Consider the following 27,683-nt stretch of genomic DNA (forward strand, 5'->3'; position numbering starts at 1 on the left):
AGAAAACAAAGCATCTTAATCCAAAGTGTTGCTCAGCCAACACCCAAGCCAAACCCTTTATGCGTATTTAACAATCTCATAAATGACACCCGGTTACAAATATGCAGATATTTGGGCTTCAACTAACAATTATTTTCATAATCGAGAAATTCATTTTTTTTCTCGATTAATAAATGAGTTGTTCAATCCATAAAATGTTGATTGCTGTTTCCTAAACCTTGAAATGATGAGGTTCTCAAATTATTCAGTTGAAATGATTTATTTGTTATGCTGGGCAAAGAAACAGAAAGTATTCACAGTCAAGAAAGTGAACTTGTGATTGATAGTTGATAATTAATTTAGTAACTGATTATTAATTAATTGATTAATCCATTAGTAGTTGCTGCCCCAGCAGACATAAGGACAGAGTAACAGAGGGCCACACCAGAGCAAAGTAAATATGCACAAATTCAAGCAACGTTGACTTTACTGTAACAATAAAAACCTAATTACTATTCGCACACACATTCAAAACAAATACACAATTTAATTTCTCCACTAATGTCATGACTGAAACAACAGTTTATTACTTTGAGGATGGTGTGTTGGCAACACCAGAGGAGGTCACACTGCATTAAACAAGCAGAGCTTTCAAGAGCAAAGACAGACACGAGTACAAATGAACACACTCTCGTTTTCTAAGCTAAGAAAACTGAGACTCGGTGACAGAAATGCTCAGATGCATCTGCTTAACAAAAACATGTGGTGAGCAAACCTGCTGGAAAAGAAGAGCAGTGTCTTCACTGGGTTCTGAGGAAGCAAGACCCAAATCAAGCCTTGAGAACACAGTCTAAGGTCCTGTTCAGACCTGGTCTTCCTGAGCGATACCATCACAATTATAAGACAGTATTAAGAACAACTGTTCAAACCTGGCATTACAATGCTACACAATGCCTGTACCGATGTGTACAACTAGAGAGAGGGGAAAAAAGAGTTGATAAAGCTGAGTGAATCAATGCACACTGCTGTAACATCAAATAAGATTTGAACCATGAGAAAAAAATAAATTGTGTATTCATCAGTGCCGCAACCCTTTCTTATTGATCCAGCTACCTTCTAAATGGGTTTTACTGAATGTGCATGTCATTTTTGTATTTCTTTAAAGGCCAATGACATATTCCCTTATGCCTGATTCTACAATCTGTGAGTAACAAATTGTTCAATTGCAGGTATTTACAACAGATCAAGTATGAAATCTCTAAAATTAGACATGCAAAAGAAAGCTCATCAGGACAGAAGGGACTGTTTTTTATGGTGTTATGAGAACAGGTGTGTTTTTATTATTTATCCTTACTGTTATGACTAATGCTATAGTGTGATGCTATGAGGAAAATTCATGATCTTTAATGATACCTAAACCTAACTAGAGATTTTACAATGTGCCGAAACATACCAGAAATTATAACCAGGAAATGGTCCTCCAATTGTAACCAATTAATGAATACATTAATTGGTTCACAAAAATTTTAAATGTCAGTCACCTGTGAAACGGACAGGCCTGTAAAAACACATGATGCAATCAATCAAATCAAACTGCCGTCTGACCTCCCCTCCCCCCATGTACTTACACCTCTTCATGCACTAATCGCACATGCTCAGAAGACAACGCCAGCAGCGACTATATGGCAGAAAAGGTGTCAACAGTAAGTGTTGGTCGCAAACGAAAAACAGTTTTTGAGAAAAGCACTTCCGAGCGATCCAAGACCAGAGTGAACATCTGTGCTGTGTTTGAACGGTGGCGACAACCAAAGCCCAGAAAGGGTTGCGATGTGATGATATGGTTGCTCTGTTTCTACTGGACTGGTAAAGTACAGAAAGTTACCTATGCTGCGCAGTGCTTGTGAATCCACGTGAAACCAAGTGGTCTGGAGGCGTAGCTTTGGAGGGAAATCTGAAGAAAGGAGCTTGTACTTTTGAATTCAAAAGGGAGCCTGCTGAACAGTTTTTCCAGGATCCCCAACCCAACACTGTGCACCATTGTAGATAGGGTATTAATTAAACCCCAGAGATAGAGGTAATCACATTGGTTTCATCATCAACATCAACAACAAGAACAACAAGAACAACAACAACAACAACAACAAAACACTTAGAGAGAGTGCAGTCAGGAGAAAAGAACATGAACCTGATGTTGTGGTTTAGAGAAAAGCCATTTACACAGATCACTAGCTGTTTTGTGAATCACATCCACACATCCAATGAAGCACAAACTGGAAGTAATCTGGACCTCAGAACACTGGGCAGAGACTATGTCAACAAATAGAACAGCTGGAGACAGCCACAGTATCATCATATTCTGGAAGACTTTTAAAGCCTCGCTGTGGTTTTATTAAAAGAAATATCCATACTGAAGAACACCAGATTAAAGAGAAAAGCAGACCACACTGTCTTCCCATAATGCAGCTGGAATTTCTGCAGAGTTATGGGTGTTTTTCTTTTTCTTTTTCCTCCAAACACAAATTACTCTTCTTTTTCCAGCCTGGCAATATGCTCTCCAACAGAGCCTGGTTTATCTGAGGGACCGCTTTGGCAAACATTACTGAGGAGAGGCACACCTGTGCAAATAGCAAGCTATCCAGACACTTCACACTCACATTCAGACTCCATCACATTTCATATAGAGATGGGTGATCTGCAAGAGGCATCACTGTTTAAGTCTGCTGCACATGGTTTTTCAGTATGACCAGACGTTTGTTAATATACGAGATACACATTTAATTCTTGACCTGGAAAAAAGCACTAATGAACACAGTCACAGCATTAAGTTCATTAAGTATCTATTCTAGAGCACACCATCTTTATCAACCATTTAATTTCCATTTTTTCTTCATATTATTTTAATTATTCATTTTTACACTAAAACAACTCATCATCTACTGTACATTTGGCTTATATTATGAGTTTAATCATATAGTATCATATAGTATCACATCATAGATATGAAGATATATCTCCTGTTGTTATCTTTCACTTTATATCTGACCAACAATTTAAAAATCCCCAAAGCTGCTTCCTTGTTCGGCAGCAGATGCTGGCTCACTAACCACATGCACCATGGTGTCACTTCATCTCTACCTCTCAGGGCTTTAACAATCAGTCTCCACACCTACCTCCCCCTATTGTAAGTGCTTGAACCAAATGTCATTCAGAACACAACTCCCTGGACAATTGAAATTGATTTGCAACAGTTTTTTCATGTTTGTTCGCAAACACCACCTAATTTAGCAAGACAGCTCAAGACCTTACCATAATCACATGGGTTTAGAGCTAATTCTTAACACTCTCTTTATATCCATGCCCATCTGGTGAGCACACACAACTAATTAGGACTTTCACTATCTTCATCCCTCACAGGTAAAAGTCCTGTAGAGCGAGTTGTTTGTAGTGCATCTGTTTTCCTCCCCACAAACTTGCCTTTAAAATCTTATCTGAAGCTCTGCGCTGGATACTCAATAGATACAGCGTCAAGAATAAAACCCTTTGAAATTGCTACAAAGCTTTTGAAGCTTATGTCCCACTGCTCAACACTCTCAGGGTTTGCATTCCTTCCCATCTCTGCTCATTTGCAGAGCAGCTTTCAGGGCCTCACTGAGAAACTGTAATGAACTCCAAGGAAAAGCTTCCTCATAGAGGAGGACTGCATGGACAGCCAAGCAGATAGGCCATTACTGTGCTGCACTGTATGTGCTGCCGAGAGACGCTTTATACAAATATGCTGCTTGCAATATAATCTACAAAGTTGTGGCGGTACAGCAAATCGTGTCACTCACTTTCAAGGATATCATTCATCTATTCCACCTCTTGCAAAGTAATGCTGAATGATGGAGGAAGTGGAGGAAAGAGAAGTGACATCACAGGGGTCTGTTACGCCTGCTATATTCCAGAAATCAGTTGGTTCCCCCACTGTGCCACTGCTTTTGCTTCTGTGGCTGTAATGGGTTGGGTTGTTCATTTTCCATCTAATTGGATTTGGAAGACGAGGAGGCCACCTACCAGCTGGTGCGCAGTAGAGGGTGGAAGTCATCATGAGCAAGAGGAAAAGGACTGACAAATAAAAAAAACACTCAACAGCAGCATGAGGAATGAAAAGACCAAAGACAAGATGTTCTACCCGACTGATAAAAAGAATAAAGTGGCAGCAGGAAAGATAATGAGCCGGACTGTCAGGAAACAATGGATGATATCTGTGATCCAATTGAGAAAGGTGAATGCATTAAGAACAAGAAAAACCCTTTGATTTACCCAGAAGATGCAGACTTCCATTTCCGACAGGGGTAACTTCTTCTACATGGAGGGGCAATTAGGTTTAGAGGGATCTCTGAGACTTCAATAGGCAATGAGGTATGTCTCCTGCAACGTAAAAAGAAAGAGGCACATTGGAGCAAGTCATAATGCACATTTCATGAAATTCAAGAAGATATAGTTATGCTTTTTCATCCAGAATCAAGCAAGGGGGTCTTCTAAAATGCTAACCCCAACTGAGCTTAACGCTGGATTTTTACACATAAAGGGATCACCTCTGTCCACCGCCTGCAGCATTTTAATGCATCCAACTCAGAGCCTGCAACTCTCATACATGCTTTATGATAACAGGCTGAATCAGCAACAGGTTGAGAGCAGTGAGAGGAGGAGGAGAAGAGCAGGCCGAAGATGAGACATCTCCAGAATGCACCACAGTGTGAGTAAGGCGAGGTGAAGAGAGAGGTTGTGAAGATAAGAAATAAACAGGAAGAAAGCACAAGACAAAAGGAAGCAGATTAGAATTACACTCTGTTATCCAAGTTGTTAGCATCAATGACTTTTCCATTTCCTATATCTGAAGTTCCCACGATATCCAACAAAACAATTCATGTTTCAACAGAAAAAATCACAAGTGCAAGCTATGGTCAATTTGCGGTATACCTTTATTTGGTACACCTTTAAGACCTTTTTTTGGCTTAAACACAGACCTTGCCAGGACCTGTAGTCCTCATGGAGACCAAAACCTGGTCCTAATGAGGTAGAATGTAATTTCTCAGGAACTGGTTAAGTTCTGGACAAAGATTTTAATTGTGGTTAGATTATGGTTATGGTAAGGTATTAACAGGTTATGGTTATGGTTAGGGATAACACTTAGTTTGTCTAAATAAATCGAAATCAATATACTGTAGTGTCAAACTGGTGTGTGTATGTGTATGTGTGCATGTGTTTGTCTGCAAAGGGATAGCATTGTGGCTAACTATATTTCTGAAACACAGGACATTTGGGACAAAAAAGAGCACTTCTCTATACAAGCTGAATAAAGTACACTAATAAAGTGTCCACCTCTTTGGCAAACTGGCAAACTCAGCACCTGAGCTGAGAGGAAACTTTTTCTCTGATGTTAACAGAGCACTTACGAATGCTTGTTCATGGCAATATGAGAGGTTTAGGTTTTTTAGTACAAATAGACAAACAGCAAACTATGCCATTTGTCACTGTCAGCCAAATCAAATGACAAATGTTTTTTTTTTTTTTTTAATCTGGCACTCCTAGCAACACAGTCACCACATGCTAGAGGCTGCCCAGAAAATGGCCATCAGAAAAATGCTTAGAGAGGTGTATTCTATGGTGCTTATAAACCCACACAAAATAACTATAGACATCTGCAAATGATATGTTCTCAGAAAACAATATATCACGATGAAGAGTAAAGAGAAAGCTTCATTTTCTCTTCTTGCAACAATCAGTCATTAATCTGAACTTTGGTAAATAGTTTGAATTTCCATAGTGCTTTTCTAGTCTTGATGATAAAAGTGCTTTACCCTGTAGTTCTACATATTTAGCACAGCTTAATACAGGGCTTTTTCTATCAAATGTCATTCACCCAATTGGGGTTTAAGTGTCTTGAAACACATTAACATACAGACTCAAGGAGCTGGGGATCAAACTCCCTACCTTCTGGTTGGAAGACAACCCATTTTTGAAGACAGGTACAGTAACAGATGTCTCTGTCTAACTGATTAGTCACTTTGAAAATTGACCTTTGATCAGCAAAAGTCTTGGACATGGAAAGTCTTGGACATGCATCCATTCAAGCAAACCACAACAAAAGCAAAAAGTCTTTCTAACATGCAACATTTTGGTCGGGTCTCTGCTTTTTGGAGTTTCTGCTGCCGAAAAGTGGCCAGGCTGATGGAGACAAGCTGAAGACTGTGGGTCCTGTAAGTGATCAATCATCAGTCGTGGTCCCCGTCTTAAAAGGAGTTGTGAGCATGAAGGGGAGGCTGAGCTCACAGCTACCCCTCAGTGCTCTGATATGATTGATATTGTGGGGCAAAAAGGTTTGGAAACTTTGGTTTGGTTTAAGCTTTTAAAAATAACTTTTTTTCTAGCAAGGACATTCTCACCTTTTGGTCAACTTTGTTACAGATAGATGTTATTCACTTTGTATTATCCCCATGAGCAGAGAGAAACGTCCAGACAAAGCTTGGCCCAGGGTGGCACATGGCTGTCGCAGTGAATCAACGACTGGCAATAAAATAAAACACCCATACATCCATTGTCCTGTAGTTGCTGCAGTAGGCTGAGTAACTGAAGAAGCATTTGTCACTGAACTATTCCCATAAGGTCTAATGACGAGTGTGTGTCCCAGTGTGTGGGACAATTTGCGGCATTGGGGCATTGGTCTTTGCTCACCCTGAACAAATACACTGCCAAGGCAAGTTATCTCACAAAAATGTTTTTCTTGTGTTTCCTAGTTTTAAAATAAAACATGTTTTGCTCTTTCCTCAGGGAAAAAAAAAATATTGTAAAGTCAATATCTGTGAATTGATTTTTCCCCAATCCTGACAGCAGCAACAACAGCACCTGTGTCTGACAGGCACACCAGCATAAAAAAAAAAAAAAAACAACACACTCACAGACAGAACATTTTCTGCTATTAACAGAAGGATAGGAAAGCAACTACTACTGCAAAACCTGATACACAGATCCCCACTTATAGGAGGGAGTTTCCCACATGTCACCTGGCAATTAAGAAGAGTTTGAGGCGATTTTGATGATCTCAGAAACCTTCATAGTGGACAGCTGTGGTAGAATTAACTTGTATGTGTATGAATAACAACAGTTTAGCCTTAAAGGGATGGTCATTGTGGGGGTTTATAGACAGTTTATAGATATTAATGTCATTAGCTTTATCAGTCTTACATAGATATCATTTCATATCAAGGAAGTATACCATCCCTGTGGTAGTGTCTCTACATAAGACATGCAAGTTTGACTCCAAGCTCCTGAAGAACATACAATTTCCAATTACTTTAACCCGTTTTTGCTCAGTAATACTTTTTTGCAACAATGTCTAGAAAGTCTAGAGGAACCTTTGCTGTTATCGTCTTCTGCTACAAGAGTAGCAATAACTTTCAATTTACTCCAAAATACACAAGCCTTTACTTCACAAAGAGTGTACACGTATTGATAGGTTATGACAGATTAGCCACGTCTACATTCCAACTTTCTCAGCTGCTGTCACTGTGAGCAGGGAATAAGTTGCTGCTGCTGTCAGCATGTTTATACTTAGACACAGCCCACAATCGCAATATGATTAATGACTTCATTATAGTGAAATATTGTTCTTCTTGTTTGAGGCTATATAGGAAATGATTCGGGGGACATTTTTGTAAGACACTAAACAGCAACTGTGTTTGACATCCATCAACCATCATTGTGCATAGTTAAGAAAGTCACAAGCATCTCATACGTTTTAGCCGAAACAACTAAACGTTAAACTGTCCAGCTAAATTAAAGCATATTCCAATAACAGCCACTTTTATATGAATAATTGCAATTATTGAAAAAATCGAACGGCACCGAATGACAAAACCTGGAAAAGACCATGACAGGGGGAGCTGTGATTATTTTTCATTTGACAATGAGGCATATGAGAAAAAAACAAACAAAAAAAAACAACACACACATATGTATGTGTGTGTGTATATATATATATATATATATAAATATGTATATATATACACATACATATATATTTATAGATATATTATGTTGATTTTAGTGTGCAACATCAACCTGTGTATAATCTGTAGGTGCACTTGACCAGATATGATGTGTCATCTGGACTGAAAGATAAAAACAAATACAGCATCAGTTTGAAGTGTGAACCTCAAGACCCAATTCAGTGTAATGCAGCTTGTGATGAGAAAACCCTGTCTCAAATGTATCAACCAGCAACATGTCATATGGATAAACCTGCCCCAAGGACAAATGGGCTGTGCTTCTCAGTGACCCCAAGCTTCCAGTGATAATCTCTCCATACGAGGTGATGTCCTGGATGGAGATTTTTCACTGCCTGGCACATAAGCTGCCTGTTATCACTAGAGTGCAGGTCCTCTGCTTACATAATGGTTGTCTCTAAACACACTGGTCCCAAAACTTTGTATGTGTCAGAAGTCTGGCAAAGTGGTTTCAAGGACTAACTCAGCTAATGGTTTTCTACAATAAATTGACGTTCATAGTCAGTGGAGTGTTTGCTTGCGTTTTGAGAATTGCTCACTGCTACAGTTAATATGCATCGCCACAAAGTTTAGTTCTTTTAAAATTGCCATACATTTCCTCAATGTGGGACTAATAAAATATAATTTAATCTTATCTTATCTTGAGTGAAGCAGAGGTGCAGCTACATTAGGATTAAAATATTATGCTTTTAAATATTTTGGGCATAAAAGCCCAACTTATGTGACTTCTCACTCTAATGCCTCTAATCCATCAATACACTATATTAGTTTGTAGTGAATTACTGTTATGGTGAATCATTCATTCATTCATCTTCTACTGCTTTATCCTACACATTCTTTCTCCCAGCTGACATAGGGAGAAAGGTGGGGTACACCTTGGACAGGTCGCCCGTTCTTCAAAGGGCTACATCGAGACAAAGAACTACCCACACTCACACCTACGGTCAATTTCGAGGGTCCAATGTGCCTAATTCCCAACTCTGAATGTTTTTGGACTGTGGGAGGAAACTACAGAACCTGGAAAAGAAAGCCATGCACACACTGGGAATGCAAGCTCGATTCTGAAAAGCCCTTGTTCTGACCAGGTCGTGAACCTGGATCGGTGCTAACCGCTACACCAACCGTGTGGCCCTACGGTGAATCAATAATAAGAAAATAAAGAACGTAGAGATAAACTAAGAAAAAATACTGATTGACAGGATCCAAAAGTATGATGAGGAGAAAGATATTGACGGAGGCAATACTGCATGAAGAGCCTATAGATAATACTTTCCAACGAGTCATTTTCACTCAAAACTGTGTCAGTGGAAACAAAAGTGACAGGTCAGATAAACAAGCACTGTGTACATCAGACAGCAATCAGAGACTACACTCTGCAAATTAGTCTACATAATTAATGGAAAACACTGTTTGGATAATCCACCCTGCATTTGTGTGCCACTTCTTTTGCTCTCACACAGTTTGCCTACAAGCAACCAAGGTCTGAGTGGGGGGGCACAAATGTTCCTCTCCAAATGTCAAAACGGAAACCTCAATTTTATGGATGCTGTCTGTGTTAAGCTTTTTCCTTTCACATAGGTCCTCATTATAGAGAAAGAACGTAGCTTAAAGTCCAAGTCTGTGAGAAACAAAGATCCACAGATACTTTGGATTTGTAAAAAGGGGAAAGTGGACTAGAGACGTCCATGAGAAATTTGTTACGTGTTTAACAACGTTGCGTCAAAGAGTTCAAGGAAGTGGTGGTGAGAAGTCAATACGGTGCATTCCAATCCCTTAATCAGCACAACACCAAGGTCAGTTGTGAAAACAAAGTCACGTGCTGCTGCTGCTCTGTCACCACTCCAGTTCTATCCATCAGGGCTCGATGCACAAAACAGTGAGCTCTGACAATGAAGCGATAAACAGAAATGCATGTGGAGTGTCTGAACCTTTCTTACAGCACACACTAAACTAAGTGCATGTGGGACCTTTTTTTTTCCCAGCGACAGAACCTTGTATTTCCTCCTGATGGGTGAGAAGTGAGTACTGTCAGTTACATCACACAGAAAAGGGTTAAGAGATTTTGCGTCACAAATTCTTAATCTTTGTATGTTTCTCTGTGGTATTACTGAAAAAAGTCATTCACTTCTATTATTCCTGAGAAAGTCATCCAACATCAAGTCCTTTCTGTTGCACTCTTGCACACTCTTAGGGCTGATGGGTTATTTTGCACTGATTATGACAAGATCAAACCATTTTCTCCAAAGAGGTGGGTGATCTGAGAGAATTTAACATCATGCAACAATATCACTGCAACAAAATCTGATTACCCTTCAGTATGAGGCCTTTGTAAATCAGCTTTGCTGTGTATCGCCTCTCTACAACTAATTTCTCTCTACGTCAATAAAATGTAGTGGGAGAGATATTTATAAGCTTCAGTTGTAATGCCAAAAATGTAATAATTGGTGGTGCCCACTGCTTAAAAAACAGAGGCTACCTCACTATTAATTATTGCAGTTTAATCACATCTTTGAGAACCATCTGGCTGTACAGTTGGGCTCACCTTAGTGGATTTCATGGACTGTTGCAAGAAAATTAGCTTTTTTCAATACTCTGTGCACAGCAACAAATTAAGACTAAACTATTATCACCAATTCATTGTCTTTTGGAAGAAACCTCACTGCTGCTTTTGTTCCATAATACATACATGTATTGTATGTATATATATATGTATATATATATATATGTCTTTACCAATTTTATTTCAAGAAAAGTTATGCATTATGAAATCAACAATAAAAATCAACTTTCATGCTTTTTTACTTAAAATGAAAGGGGTGCACGTTATACACTCAGAGATAACCAAAGCCTGTTAGCCAAACATTAACTTTTAGTCATCCAGATTTTAATGTTCTATTCATGGATGAGCCGAGTAATAAAATACCATACCCTTACCAAGTCTCATGAGACCTAATTAACTTTAACTGTAAACAATATTACCCATATTCTTTATATGGAATGGCAAGCAGGTTGGAGGCTGGAACACGAGGGAGCAGTGGGGAGTGAGGTAGATAAAGCACGAGGATAGTTTCTTTTTGCTCTTCACTGTTGACCTCATGTTACTTTGATCTCTATATTGCACATATGTCTATGCTGTCTTGTAAAGTGGAAGTTGAGAGGTGGAGTGGGCATGGTTTTCTGCCCTTTTCTTCTCTTTTTGTGTCCTGTATTTGTGTATTCCTGACTTCTACCATATCTATGCCACACCATGAGGATGTTGGTCACAAAAAGAGTGGACAAGTGTTTGTGACACAATAAAAAAGATATGAATACAATATTTTTGAGAACAAGGGATTCATTTTTCATTGGGTGAATAACAGAACAACATCAGACATGCAGCGCTGCTATGAGCAGAGTAAAAACTGAATAAGACAAATCAATAGGCCTACACAGTGTTCGCCATTAATCAAATGGACCTGACGTTTAGACACCAGTATTTGTCCTGTACCACAATAACCCAAAATGTTTTTAGGCCTTATAATAACATAGCTGTGTGCAGCTTTCCTGCACTGTCGTTATCTGTCTCACAAACACATTGACACATTTGTCAGTGTTGGACTGGCCAGCAATGGGATCCAGCATGTCTGTGGTCCTGTGAACTGTCAAAACATCCATAAACTCTTTGGCAGACAAAACCTGCTATCATTGTCACTGGGGTGCGTGAGATTGTTCTGTGTGCATGTACAGTTGGCAATCATCAAGCTCAACCCTGACAAACAGGCCAGACCTAACTTTGTATGTAGGACAGCTCTTGTACGTTGATATTGCTATTGTTTGTTTTTTTTTCAGAATGGTAAGTGGAGGATACCTGATCAGATGTTATTGACATCTAAATGATAAGTTGCTTTAGTGGCAAGCCTCAGGAAGCACATCTAATTAAATAATAATAATTATAACTATTAACTAATCAACTAATGATATTATTTGGCTTACTTATTGTATTTTGTAAAACACGTAAATGTGCACCCGAATTCTAATATAGGTAGATTTGTCTAATATGATACAGAAGACAGGTCTCTAAAATCAAAACAAATCTTGTCAAAATCAAAGGAATGAAAACCTTCTACTTCTGTTGTTTTTCCATAGAATGGGGCTGAAAAAAAGACACCACATATGCTTCATTATCATGATTAACATAGACAGCAATATTGACTGCCTCTAATTATGAGAATTATACAACAGCACTTCAGTTCACATGAGACATTCCCCTTTGCGTATCACATACTGTACAGTTTAAAAACAATTTTCTCTGAAACCATTCAGGAGTTATTTCAAAAACCACAAAAATTGATTTATCCTCATTACAATGCAAATTCTTGCAGCCCAGGAATCTAATAAGGTTGTAGCCTTTATGGTAGGAGCCTTTAGGTTTCTATCATGTATTGTTTTTCACTGTATCGCCCTGATTAAATAGAGCAGTGCTGCAGTCAATGTAGAGATTTCGTTACACAAGGTGTGCTGGTGCTTACCACGTGCCGGCACACAACCACAGGCCTCTACAGCCTTGTTAACCTTGGCTTGCTTCCTTTCACAGAATGCCCTGTCAGCTAGCAGAACACTGCATTTCTCTCAGTGATGTAACATAAATCATTTTAAATCCATCATTCAATGAGCCACTGGGGAGGGGCCACATGCAGTGAACGTCTAGTGCCAGTCCCAAGCCCGAATAAATGAGGAGGGTTGTGTCAGTGGGAGGTATCCCATGTAAAATATTTGCCAAATCAAATATGCACTGAAAACAATACTCAGGGCTCCAGACTAACTTTTTGTATTGGTTGCACTAGTGAGCTCAACTTTTACATTTATGTTTACCAGCAAAAAATGTTGTTGAGCACGCACACAGAACACCGGGGCATCGGGAACTGGACGCAAGCTGACAGAACTGAGATGGAAGACGGCTGATGACAGCCGCACAGAACAGACAGCGTTGGAGGGAAATTGTCAGTGTTAGTGTTGATTCTGTCTCCACAATGGAAGGGAAATGTCGGAGAATTTTTGGTGCACTAGTCAGTCAAAGAAAATAGTTAGTCACATTCCAAAAATCTGTGGTCAAATATGCGATCAAAGAGCCCTGATAATGCCATACCAGAAAGGTCAATGCCCAGGTTAACACCTGTGCTATTGACCAACAAGAGAGTAGAGTGAAGAGTAGAGGGGTAAAATATGAAGAAGAAAGGGTAAAAGTCTGGCAGTGACAATATATTGAATTATATTGCGTGCACAAATGACCAGGTGGAAGGGAACCAAGGCCAGGAGCATCAGATGTGGATTCAAACTGTTCTACCATAGTTTAGATAGAAAGCAAAATAGGATAGGGGTAATCCTGAGGAAAGAGTTTGTGAAGAGTGTTCTGGAGGTGACGAGAGTGAAGCTAGAAATTGAAGGTGTGATGTTGAATGTTGTCAGTGCTTATGTGCCACAAGTTGGTTGTCAGTTAGAAAGAAACAAGAGTTCTACAGTAAGACAGATGACGACTGGAGCGGGAATGTTGGTGAAGGGAACAGAGGGGATGAGAAGGGTAGTAAGAATTGCTCTGATGTACAGTATGTCATGGAGACAGTGGCACTGCCCAAAAAGGCAGGAGGTGGAGCTGAAGATGCTGAGATTTTTGTTGGGAGTCACCGGGAGATGGACAGGTTTAGAAATGAGCATATTCGAGGGACGCAGGTTGAACTGGAGGTAAAGTAAGTATACTGGACAAAGGATGTTGAAGATGGAGCTGCCAGGCCGGATGAAAACAGGAGGACCACAGAGAAGGTTCATGGATGTTATGAAGGAGGAAATGAGGACAGTTGGCATAACAGGGACACAAGGGATAGGGCAAGATAGATGCAGATGACCTGCTGTGGTGACCCCTAAAGTGGAAAGCCAAAACAAGAAGATTCACCATGGGTTAATGTGCTACAGCTGCCAAAAGACCTGGTTCACCCCACTCCCATGAGATGAGGAGATAGCAGGAAGTGAGAAGGGGAAGGGGAGGTTAGCAGTGACAGCACTGCTTGTCTGCAAAATGACAAACCCAGAACACCAGAGTGTCCTGTGGGAAAATAGAATATAAGACTGTGGTGCAAACAGTATATTCACAAAGTACACAGTAGGCCTCTGCACTCACCCACAAATACACACTATGTGTCCTTGTCTAAGGTTAGACTGATATTCTGGCTAGGTGATTTTATCAAGTATGATATGAGAGAATCATTGGTCTCTGACATAAAGTCACTGATACTATCAAAGTTATCAAAATGACTGCCTTTAAAGGGCTAAACATTTGTTCCAAAAACAGCTGTTCGTAGTAACATGAGGCTGTAACTTAACTGCAGCTTCATCACTATGCTTTTTTGTAAATGAAAAGATTGTGTTTCTTTCTCAGGTTGTCTTTGAGTATCCACCTTTTTTTTATTGTTGCTTATTTCATTTATATTACATGTATACGTTATTATATGTATATGTTCAAAAATAAACTACGACCTATTTGTTTACAAATTTAAACCGAGGTTGTCACTTGTGTTGCACATTCAAGATAGAGAGGCAAACTTATAAAGAGTGCCTTTACTTTTGTGGATGTTAATGTTGTAAACAAAAGAGAAAGTTGCCTCCCTGCAAGGTAACTTTGAATAAATCCATTTCCAAACCTCAGCATTGAAGTTTTCTGAATACAAAGCCATTTGACTGTAGGTCATATTCACATGCATTATTTGTGAGCGTTGCCATTTTACCTACCCGACAAAGGCAACACACAAAATTAGAGTTTCTTACTCGAGGGCTCTCATTAAATTGCCATGAAGAGACAGCGGGAGTTTGGGGGAGCCTTATGTGAAAAGCGAAATGAGAAGGGGAGCTCAATGTCAACAGTAAAATGAAAAAAAGGGAGCGGCCTCATTTCCATACATTAAATTAAACAATGTTACTTGTACAGTAATATCATACAATTCTGGTGCATAAACCAGAGACTAAATGGGAGCACTGAAACTGTTGCACCATCAAATAGAGCAATATGTGTGTATGTGTTGCAGGTGGTTTTCAGTTCAGGTACTTACTGCGACATCACAGTGGTCACCATGAAAACTGAAATCTGTTTGAATGTGCAGTTGCATGTAGCTCAAGGTTTCAGAGCCTTGACTTTCTTCCTAAAGCTTTACTTTGTTCACTTAATAAATGAGTCTGGTATTGTATTCATTGACTGCCAATAGCCCCTGCTGTGCAGAGGGCAACCAACACCCAGAGAGCGGATGGCCAGTCATAGCAAGGCACCATTCAGATGGAGCTTTCGAAAAATGCATGAAATGTGTTTTGTGACGTCTTTATTTGAGGCACTTGGAGGCTGAACTCCTGTCGTGTCTGTTAATCAGCAATCAGAATATGCATGCTGAGCAGACAATGAAAGCAGTTTACTCACCTCTTCTCACTCAGCTGAAAATATGTCATTTCTACACTGGCTGTTTTCATTAAAACGTGAAGATGGTGGGAAACTGTGGACAGGCTCATTTGAGAACATGTTACTGGATCATCAAATTTGAGAGAAAGAAGGACGAGGAAAAACAAGGAAAACCTAACTTACAATGATCATTCCATTTTGACAATTATTTGTGCATGTATGTAAGGCCCAGTGTTCTTTTAAACGGCGTTATTTTTTCAGTAACGGGGTAATCTAACTAATTACTTTTCCCGTCTTTACAGCGCCGTTAACGTTACTGGACGTAAAATGCGGTGCGTTACTATGCATTGATTGAATAAACTGTGTAATCCCAACGCACCCCTGGCTCACAGCTAGTGAGGAGGCGGGTTAATAACGAGGTAAGCGATTATGATTGACCAAGGCAGAGTCACGTTTCACGCATTCCAGCATACGCACCACACACACACACACAACAGCTAAACAGAGCATCGATGAAGCAGCAGAGATGGCGAGTCAGGATTCCGATGTAAAGTTGGCATTTTCATTGTTTGTGGCGATAAAATCACTTCTTCAAGTTCATTGTGATCAAAGGCAAGAACGTACATGTAATGTTTACATTATGTCCCGAAGCAAAAACTCCGTTGTAAGCAATTCTAATTTAATGAAGCATCTCACAATGGCACACACTTCTACAAAGTTAGTTGCCAAAAACACTGATTATTGAGAGTTTGATTTATTTAATTAAGAATAAGACTACAGAGCTATACACACTTTTTTGTTTTTAAAAGTTTACATTTGTTGTCTCAGGTTGAGAGAGTTTGATTTACTTTGCTAGAGTTAAATGCACTTATATGGTTTATATGGTGTAACTGTTTACTTTTCTTACAAAGATAATACTTGAAGTGCAGGATAAACATCTTGCCGTCTGTCGACGTGCAATAAATATAGAAAGTTATGTACAAACACCTGTCTGTTCTACTCATTTCAACTGACTTCAACTGAGTCATTCAGTTACTAACTCAGTTACTTTTTGGAACAAGTAGTGAGTAACTATAACTAATTACTTTTTTAAAGTAACGTTCCCAACACTGGTAAGGCCTTACTGTTTTTTTGGGAAACACTATCAATAATAACACTACATCAATAACAACTTGAGAGTGATGTCACTTGCTGAACTGATCTACATCAGGCTACATGAATGAAAAACATACATATATAAAAAAAGCACTGATTATCAAGATGTACAGTCACTCCCACAGTCATTCTCATTTTGTCTACCAACTGAGTGATAACATCCAGCAGTGTACACTTTATATAATAATAACATAACATAATAAGCAGATTTTTTAACCTCCTACTCGTGCATTGTTTATTCTATTATTATATCATTGACAACCACAGCAAAAGACAGGATATTAGACAAAAGTTAGCAAAAATACAACACTGACAGCAGCTTTAATGCTCATGTATGCATGTGAAGAGTGTTTATTTTTCCCACCTGAATTGTTCTTGTTGCTTGGATTCTTTAACATCTCCCTAAAGGAGCAGAAGGGTTTAACTGCTGAAACACGTTTTTGAAGTGGTGAATTATTCACTTTCCACCTGCTCGGCAAACGGATAAACAGTCAACAACCATGGTGGGACAGGAATTACATACATCTGCGTCCTGGTACATAGTGTATCTGAATGCAGCTTGTACAGTACATTCATCCTTTGGCAGGACACCTCACATGTGTTTGTTGACTGTACAATGAAAACCTACAGTTGATGACACTGTCAAAGTGACAAGTGTATGTTTAATTATTCAGCAACAGCAAATCATTTAACAGTTTATTTGGCTGATGGAGGGAAGGGATTATTTGCTTTTCAGCGGAGTAAATCCAAAGCTCCACTCTAGGGTCATCAGTATGCTGTCCGGTCATCTCATTCAAAACACCATGTATGCAGGAGCTTCATGAGACATGACACACAATTAAATCTGAATTTCTTACAGCAGTGGAGACATGTCAATAATATATTACACCTATCAGGCAGTCATCGCTCAAGAGCTGGAGGTTATTACCATAAACCATTGCACAACCAGCCCCCAAACACCGTCCATGTCCACTGTCTACTGCTGTATTCTTTTCAGTTCTGTGAATCTGATTTTTGTGTGTGTATGTATATATATATATATATATATATATATATACATACATACATATATATATACATATAGTGTATATACATATATTTTTATTAATTAATTTATTGGGATTTTTTTTTACAAGGACACAAGACAAACTATGCAAGATTATCTTCTTTTCAAATTGTTATATCATAATATATCAAATACAAAATTAATATATATTAATTAATAAATAATAAATATACATTAATATATTTTTTCACATATCCATACAATTTTAAAGACTACATTTTGATTGACAACATAATTAATGAAATGATTGTTGATCCAATGTTTTAGAAAATAAAGCAACTTTGTAATGCTGCAGCACGTATTCAAACATCATCACTTTCATACTAAAGATAACACAGTGCACTTCAGCCTGGGTTATATGTAGTCAAACTCCAGTTTTCACTGCCATCAGCCACATGCTGTTTCAGTCCCATCAAACTGGAGCATCTATCACTGTGATGAAAGGGTCGTGCTGCATGGTGATTGACTTAGAAAGAACAAGGTTTTCTACAGTGTCAAACTCCACTGTCTCTGGGGACAATCCATCTCTTCAGGCATCTCACAATTTCATGGGACACCATGCAATGTGGCTGCCACACGAGGTTATCAGGAATAATCAAAGCCATTACCACAGCCATCTGTAAGCTAAAACACAGCTTGTCTAACAATCCTACACATGTTAAGTGATGGTACATGCCATGTTGGACCATAATAATACTGTTAATAAAAGAAAGTCAAGCCTTTCCAGCTACTTCCAGCATCACATTAGTATTAATGGTTTTTGAATGAGTTGCAGCTCAATTACATAATGTCTGTAGGTGTGCTGTTAATTTGACTATCAATTAACAGTTGTTAACATATTAGGTACCTGAAGATGCACCTATACGAGATATTGTGCCTGCTACCAAAAGTGAAGATAACACAGATGAAGTGGAATGTTCTCTTTCCCTGAAGTCATTGGTGTGGAGACACCTTGGTTCCCCAAGTGTGCAGTTAAAAGAAGAGTCACTATTAGACAAAAGGGTTCCTCTGTCACCTCTTTGGAGTCAAATTTTTCAGGGGCTAAAGTAAAGTACAATTCACAAGACGTTGCTCATGCAGCAAATGCTTTAATACCACACATTAGGATCGCTCAAAACATTCCTTAAGCCACGCCCAGTGAGAAGTCATCAATGCAGTCCATCTGTTATAGTGTGTTGTGCAACAAGATATTAACATTATAAGTCATGAAAGATTTATAATGCGGAAATTCAGTTACACAGAGGCAACTCTTCTCTCTTTTCTCAGTCTTTGAATAATAATGATCACAATTCTAATTATTTTAACCACCTTCACTTTTTTGATGAAGAAGCTCGAAAAATAATGTGGGACAACACATTTTTAACCTAATGTGTGACATTCACAGGCAATGTAATCAACTTTTAAATTAGTCATGTGTGGCATCAGACTCGGAATTGATAAGAAACCAATTTTAGGGACTTGGACTGGGGCTAGAAGAACTTGATTCATTTGAACTCAAAGAACTTAAAGGTTATATCTTGTATTTTTAAATAATCTATAAATGAAAAAAAACAAAATGTTTTCTTTCTGTCATGGATTGGGAGAATCATGACTTTCATAGGGCTATGTGTAAACCCAATGCTACATTGTCAACAGTGCATCAGATTTGTTCATGCTGCTTGCCTATCAGGTTTAGAGTCAATACATTACAGTCAAGTACAGTAAATACCTGAAGAAGAGTTAAATGAACCAAGATGGTGTTACATATATCTCATATATTCAGCAAAAGTGTGAGTGAAAGAACTATACAGCCATGACTGAGCAGAGCCAGTGTACTGTGACTACAAAATATGACAGAACTCCTTGCAGACCTGGAGGAAGAAAAGATGAGAATCTGAGAAAAGACAAAAGTCTCTCAGAGTAAAAAAAACAATCTTGTCTGGTGCTGAAAAGTGAGCATACACAGCACCTCAAGTCCAGGAGGGTTCAGAAGTTGATGAGGCCATGTTTGATGACATGTGACTGCCAGTGGTGTGGAGAGAAAAGCACGTTCACAGGCAAAATAATGAGAATGTCTGTGGAGAAACACGGGCTGAACATGAGACACATGCTGAGTTTTCACTTTAATTGTAACTATGGCGAAGACATCAATCAGGAGAGGAGGGAATTAAATGGAAGCAACTTACATATATATATAAAAAAAGCTTTTATATTAAATGAGTTAGAATAACATGAAGTCCAGTTATACCCGCAAGTGAAAATCATGATGCTGCACTTCTGAGTCAAAAAATTAGACCGGAAACTGCACTGACAGCACAACTTTACAGTTGGATAAATAAGAAGATCCTCATATATAACTGAAGGAAGTGAGGTACTAAGCTAAACCACCAATTAAACCAGTGATCTGCCTCCATTGCTTTTCCAGACCAGCAAGTCTTAGACAGTTTTATCCCAGTGGCCAGTCAGACTGAATATCCAGCGTTTAGAGGAGAGTATCAAAAATCCACCACATGGATTCCTGCAAACGTAACTCAGCAAAACTTTTTTGTGTGCAAAAAGTTGAATTCAGCTACACCTTATCACTGTGAAATTGCAGCTGCATACATCAAAACAAAACGCCGTGGGCTACTTCCTCTAATCCTAATCAATTTGAGAGGATATTTCTGATATGAAATTGACACGAGTTTGCAGATGCACAATATGTATTGTCGGATATGGGCAAACCTGATCTGACCTATATCTGCTGCAACATGAGTATGCAAAATATTCTGATAATGTCACTACAGAAGAGACTAAATGACCTCTGCATTTAGGTGCAGGGAAAATGTACGTAGATATATATTGGTAACGTATCGCTTAGCGGCCTGAACACTCCCGATATGTCGCCATATTGGCAAGAAGTCCAATATCGTGCATACCTAGTTTGCAGATGCCTGCCATGTTCTGTATTATTGTCCCAGGCAGAGCAGATGGTTTCGTGGCAGACTGGCATGTAAAGCTCATCCTAAAACATAGAAAATTACAAGCTGAATGGGGCAAAATGTCTTGTTTGGATCTTTAACCTTGAGCAGCTGTGTATGTAGGCGTGTGTAATGACAGATGCCAGCATGACTGTGGGTCACCGCAGCTTCCAAGGAATGTCCTGTCAGAGCCCAGCGGTCACATAAGCAGACATACTCACGATCTCATCCTTTACAGGGCATGACGTGGAATTGTGTGTGATGATTGTCAGCGTCACTCAGGAAGTGAAAAGGACTTTCAATTTCGCTTGGGCTTGACCAAGTGAGACTCTGTAACAGTCAACCTTAATAGGTTTGACAGACTCCTTCATTAAGCCCAGGTTGTCTCTCATACCCCGCACACATCAAGCTAATAGGACTCTTGCCTTTGCTCACTCTCCCTTCAGAAGAGAAGTGTCAGGTTTTGGGCTCCCAGTGTTCAATACTCAACTAATGAGGGTGATCTATCAGCTGTATTGAATTCCACTTCATAGATGTGGGTGAAACAAATGCAAGCTGAGATAGTGCTTTGACACCTAGTCCACAAAAAACAAGTGAAGCACAGCAAATCCTTTACTAATGGCATAATAGTACCCTGCCTGTACAAAAAGCTGCTTTCATGACACAGTCCTAAGCTTCACATGTTCTACTTCGTCACCACTGTCACTACAAACCAGGCAAAGGAAGAAAAATGTCTCAGGCTGTGAGGGGTGCGGGGCAAGGTAGGCAAGAACCAATTGCCCTGAGGAAATCATAAACTGTCAGTGTGAAACCAACAAAATGATTAACCTGTCTTTTGTCAAGAGCAAAATCAATGAAGGATCATAAACAACAAGACTGCAGGGGCAAGTCAGCAGTAAAACATGGGGGCAAAGACATTCAGCAAAGATTAGATAGTCACGGGCGCAGTAACAAAGATAGCGATCACTGGTCTGAAAAAAAACAAGTTAATTATATTGATAAGATTGCCAAGATTTGTCTTCAGCTACAGAGCAGACCACACTAGGACTGAAGTACTGAGCCTGGGTATTTATCAAAGCCTGCCACAGCAACCTCGTCTCCCAAAAATCATGCTCTAACACGACTAAACTGCATTCTCAATTATGTTTTGTGAGGGTCATAATTTCAATTTCTGTGACAAAATTGCCTCTTTTCCACACCTACAGATGCACACATTGGCGTGATAGGGTTGTAAACACTTGGTGGTGCATTTGGCATTTTCAGGAAATGAAGGTGATGACATAAATATTTCCTGGTTCTAAATGTATCTAAGTTTAGGCACAGTGAGTAACACAAACGGTCTCAAACTGTGCGGTGGACCTCTTAGAAACCAGAACAACAACTGGGAAGCAGTTCTTACAACCTTTTTTTTGGTCAAATTAGTCCCCATGTGGATCTTTTGCTTTGTTACACACCACCACCGTCCCCTCCATCTCTTTGAGACAATGTTGTCTAAAATCCTCAGAGATATATAATCTGTGAGAATATATGTTTCTTTGGTGTATGTTCAACGTAACTGTGGTAGTGTAATAGTTGCTAGTGCTAGTGTAACTACTGTCGCAGTCGCTTGTATAATTTATCCACATACTGTATACATAACGTTGGGGTTATTACAAGTATTGATATTTCCTAATTTAACAGATTGTATTAAAAGGATTAGCATAATGATTTATTGAAAATTCAATTCACGCTGAGGAAAACCACTAAGCATTGACAGCAACCTAGAGTTATCCAGTCATGCAGTCAGTTGAGGATTTGGGAGGTAATATATGAGCTTTCTACCTCATCTCTAGGACAGTGAAGGCAAAGGGTAAAAAAAAAATAATAATTTAAAAACAGTTAACCACCCAAGGGCAGATATATATGTTTGTGTGACAGACAGGGGCAGCCCATGGCCAAGAGGAAAGGAGTAGTGCTTGAGGGTTGCCAGCTCAAATCCCCGGGACCCAATCCCCCATTGCTCCCTGAGCACACAGAGATAAGTGCTGCCTAGTGCTGCGTCCAGCTTGTGTGTGCTCGCTACTGGTGTAATACATGCAGAGGTCAAGTTCATAAGCACCAATTGGTGTGTGTGCAAAACAATGAATAAAAAACAAATGACATACAAATATATAAATCAAGTAGCTATTTGTATGATCAACATGTCACTGCCCTCCCACCTTCTGGTGAATGCATACATGTCTGTCGTGTCTGTCGTCTTGCAGCAGACTGCAGGTTTTAAACATGTAGTGGACTATCTTGTTGGACATACCTTTGCCATGTTTTGGGGCACACAGACTCCAAACCATGCATCTTTTGTTAAGTACCGTATACTCTGACAGAGGGAGAATCCATAAAAGTGGGCTTATGAATAAGCTTCCTCATTTTTCTGTGTCATTGAGAAATGTTGCTCTTGTGTCAAACACTCAAATACCTGTGTCAAAGAGGATCAAAGTTCACCTTCTGCAAATAAAATCATATAACCACCAGGCCCATATTTCACCCAAATCCACTGTAATGATGTGGAGGCCTAAACTGAATACAGATCACATTTAAAGTCCTGGAGAAAAAAATAGATACACAAATGACGATAATTAAAGTGAATAAGGGATAATGTGCAGTGAGCTGGTCATTATTGTGAATAAAAACCTCAGCGGGGTGATAAAGGAACTCAAATCAAAACAGAGGAGTGCTGCATTGCTGAGAGGGGATGTTATGCTTCTTTCACAGCTAGTAAGAAATAATAAAGGCTTTAACAAAAAACGTGGTCTGCTACACAGAAATAACCAGTCCTAAAATATCATAATCCACCAATAAGAATCGAGTACACAATCAATGTGTGTTATGTGGGGGAGGTAAAACATTTAAAGTACAAAGATTGAAGGCCTTGGATAAGATTATTCTTTAATCAACCTTTGCTAAATCCTTGGGGAACCATAACAGTTTATCATGTTACGTGAAGAGGAAATAAGCCCTGCAGGCTTGCATATCCATGTGCAGTAATCAGCGGTGTGTCACCGGCAACATTCCTGCTGTATCCTCCCTCCTGATGGATGGGTACTCATCACATGACCCTCTTTGTTCAAACTAGGAGACACAGAATGCAAAGGATGTAACAAGCCACGCCCACAATGACTGACTAATTGAAGGGAAGATGAAGGATCAAGCTGGGTTGCCAGAGCAGATGCTTTTTAATGGGAACAAATGAAGTACTGCGGAGTTGTTTGATATAATGTATTAACTTAATGGTATGTTTTAGCCGCTAATAAATCAGTTGTCCATTTAAGTCTAGGTATTTCTGGCTAGAAGATAAATGTTACTGAAATATTCACTCTGACTGCTGACTGCTAAATGCTACACTCTGTCACTTGGTGCATTTTTTTTTTGAGTTTTTAGAGGTTAAAATGAAAGTGTGTACAGCCAATTGAATTGTAATACAACAAGATTAACTATAGGGAATGGTTTGTGTGCTATTCTACCAGCAAACTTAATTTTATCTTGCAAATATTGGCACATTTTCAATCCGACTTAAGCATTGTAATCTGAATGGTGACAAGTTGCAATGTTACCAATAGGAACATGGCTATAATAATCCTTCATGGTCTGTTCATCAGATCTTCTGTGTAACTTCCTGTGAATATAAAATGTGTGTAACCGCAAGACAATATTGTTTCCATTTCCCACTTCGGCACACAAATCTTTTCATTCAGTCCTAATGAGGTTGAAAGTGCTGAGGAATTAAAGTTTGTTGTATTATAGCAAATTCGCTTCCCTCACAATCACGAGGGCTGCAGCAGTTGCCAGGACAGTCATAGCATGGATTAGGACAGTTAACATATTCTAGACCTATAGAGTTTTCCAATCAGTTATAAAAGTTTTAATAATCACAAATGAATGTCAGTAATTATACAGTATACATTTGTTTAAGCACACCTCCACAGCACCCTAACCTTCCAAAACATTTCATCAAAAAAAATAAATACATTCAGTGTATATTCTGTGCCAATTTTAGGCTAGAATAAAATCCAAGTCTAACTAAAGACTAATGAAAACTAGTTTAAAATATAGCATTGCCCCAACCCTGCAAAGCAGCCACATGGAGCAAATGCAGAGATTTCCCAGTAGCTGCACAGGGAATGGCAGGAATCCTGGGCAGCAATGCGGGCAAATGCAATCCAGGCATGCTGTAATGAACTGGCAGGGGGCTACAGCCAAGCCAATTAAATGATATGAGCTTGAACATAAGTGGTTTTCATGACCTCGAGAAACCCACCGCAACCAAATGTAATCATCTCAGCATACACTAAGAAACAGTCATGCCATGACACTTTCTCAAAAAAAAAAGATTACAATTCCCTTGACGAGTTTTAACTTTCAATTTGACTTTTTTTATTATGCGGGCTGAGGTGCAAGAACTAAAGTTTAACTGGCCTCCTCTGTTTCATTTGCACACTAAGAACAAGACGAGGAGGATACTGTTTCAAAGGGTATGTAGAAATGTGATTTCTCTCATAATTCTGGTTTGGTTCTGGTTAAGTGCTGTTTCCGTCTCCTGTGTCCCTCTGTACACAGAGAAGAAGCTTCCTTTGACTCCTTCATAATAGGCCATCTTGAGCCAAGTTTCCATTTTCTTCTCAGGTCATGCGTCAATTACATCTGTAGCTGTTCAACTAAACAGAGTAATGAAATTAACCTTTTCACATGCTGGGCAATATATCACAGCCAAAGAGGACAAGCACAGTTAGTAGACTCTCAGCTGCATCACTGGATGCCCATAGGGGAACACATCAGTGAGGCCTGACCACAGGATAACTGGAACATTTAAAGGGAATACAGAGAAGAAAATCCAAGGTGTAGTTGGACTACTGAAAAGAGAAGTTATGAAGCCAATCTGTATGACTGTCCTTTATTATTTTGATCCATGGACGGCAAAGTGGTGAGTCTATGAAATGAAAAGAAATGCACTAAAAACTAAACATGCCTGAATTAGGATTTTATGAAAAGACCAAAATATATTTCTTGTTTGATTTGAAAGAATAGCAATAATCCAAACACTCGGCAAGCTACAAAAAGGTTTGGCCTTGAAAATCCCTTAACCGATTTCTAACGCCATTACCAACACCAACTGGATTTAAAAAGGCACAAAGCCTCCGATAGGGATGTCAGTAAAATGCAGATGAAAGTCTCTGAACAGTAAACAGCAACAGTATACACTAGTGATACACTAATCCTCTTCCTTGGAGCATTTTATGAATAAACCATGTGGGAATATCATCAATTTTTAACACGCCAATTTGCTGTGTGTACAAGTGTTCAACTTTTGATGCAATAAAGACAGAGCAAGACATCATGAAATTTGACTGGTGAAGCAGGTGGATTGGTGGAACCTTGATTTTACAGCAGCTCCACTCCCTGAGCAGAATTCAAAAGACATTATAATTGCAAGTTGGCTTTATTTTTGGCTTCATTGTTATACAGTAGGAGGGGCCAAAAACCTGTTGTCCGTCTTGGAACTCAGTAATTTCACAGTCTGCAGTCCCGTCTTTCTCACAGTGACAGTCAGAGGACGATTACTGTAAATGGTGCTAAAGTATAACCCGACCATCAGCCATTAGTTAGTTGTCATCCAGCTACAACGATGTCATCCCTCACTGACTCCCCCAGTCGAAAACAGTGACTAACTCTTCTTGATAGAGCGCTGAGCCAAGTTGGAGGAACATGCAAATAAGGTTTCACTGATGCCAGAAGTACTGACATTATGCTGCTATATGGTATATCCCATGGGAAATTCACTTACTATACTATTAAGTTAGTGAATGATGGTTTTGGCTAATCCTCACAGTGAGTCTGAGAGTTTGTCTTGAAACATCTTGGAATGCAACGCCATGCAAGGACGAGTGCAAGTCTTATTTATTTATCTTGTTTATTTTTATGGACCATGTGAAAGTAACCAACAGGGCTTCTTCTATTGTCAATAAAGATCATGAAAGCATACAGGAAACAGCTGTTCTTTATAGGTGAGATATCGAACAATGATGATAGTGTACACACGGAACACTTAATATATAGCACATACATGTATGGCCTGCATATCTGCCTATGCCATAGAATTTAATTTCAAAATGTATTTCTTGAAGACATAAATACAAACAAAACTACCAACACTTTTTGAAAACGAAAGGCCACAGACTAGTACTTTTGGTTATTTTGGTTATTTGTAAATATTTAATATGTGTATGTGTATATGTTAATGTGAAGTCACATATTTAACACTCTACATTCTACTATATACGTTTGTATGCATGTGCATGGATAAGAACATATGTGCGTATGCATGTGCATGTGCATACATTATAATCCATCAATTGAATTTATATTTATACTCTATATCAAGGCTTGATTCCCTGTGTCAACAATATTTACTCCAGAGGGAACTGACACACCACATCCTCACCACAAAAAAATAGATTAGTTCTTGTTTCTCTCTAAAATGACTGTGAAATGAAATGAAATTAACCTAAAATCAAATTACCTGTGAAAGAAACAATGACTGGTATAGAGTGGAGGTAAATAACACACTGGATCAGAGATAATGTGGAATATTAGCCCCAAACCAGCCTCAAAATGCCATCTGAGTGATGGAATAAAAAAGAACCCTCATTCTTATTGGAGGATACCATCATCCCCCTGTGAGTAAAGTACCAAACAGCAATTTGGGCACTCTGCCAGCAGGTAGTTTATGTATGCGTATGTGAGTGAATGAATGAGTGTGTGAAAGGGGGAGGTGGAGGCACAGCGTTGTGGAGAATGTTACCTGGAGAGGCTGCACTCAGGCTGAACTGTGTGGGTCAGTCAGAGCCAGACAAATATATGCAGAGACAGACTGATACAAGTGCTCACAGGCCTGCTTAGCCCTCATAGTCATATGTCTTTATAGCTAGGGCTTGAATCCTCTCACATGTATACTTACATAGATGCCAGGAAAAATATCTATTAACAACAAGGTGATCAAATGAAAATGGAGAGGAAATTAAATTTGAATTGAACCCATTTACTTTGCATTT

The 27,683-nt window shown here is 39.1% G+C and overlaps 1 protein-coding gene across 4 annotated transcripts in view; it reads right to left on the reverse strand.

Moving 5' to 3' along the window:
- The window catches only part of iqsec1b (IQ motif and Sec7 domain ArfGEF 1b), a 157,581-nt gene that overhangs the window by 103,066 nt on the left and 26,832 nt on the right, over positions 1-27,683 (reverse strand). For 3 of the 4 annotated variants that reach the window (XM_044023311.1, XM_044023310.1, XM_044023317.1), the window contains exon 2: positions 4,282-4,389. The exons of the other annotated variant lie outside the window; for it this stretch is intronic. In XM_044023311.1, the coding sequence (XP_043879246.1) occupies positions 4,282-4,389 (108 nt within the window). The remainder of the gene's footprint in view (positions 1-4,281; positions 4,390-27,683) is intronic. 4 annotated transcript variants of the gene reach the window in all.

The sequence above is a fragment of the Solea senegalensis genome, linkage group LG4 (genome assembly GCF_019176455.1).
Source record: "Solea senegalensis isolate Sse05_10M linkage group LG4, IFAPA_SoseM_1, whole genome shotgun sequence".
Classification (NCBI taxonomy): Eukaryota; Metazoa; Chordata; class Actinopteri; order Pleuronectiformes; family Soleidae; genus Solea; species Solea senegalensis.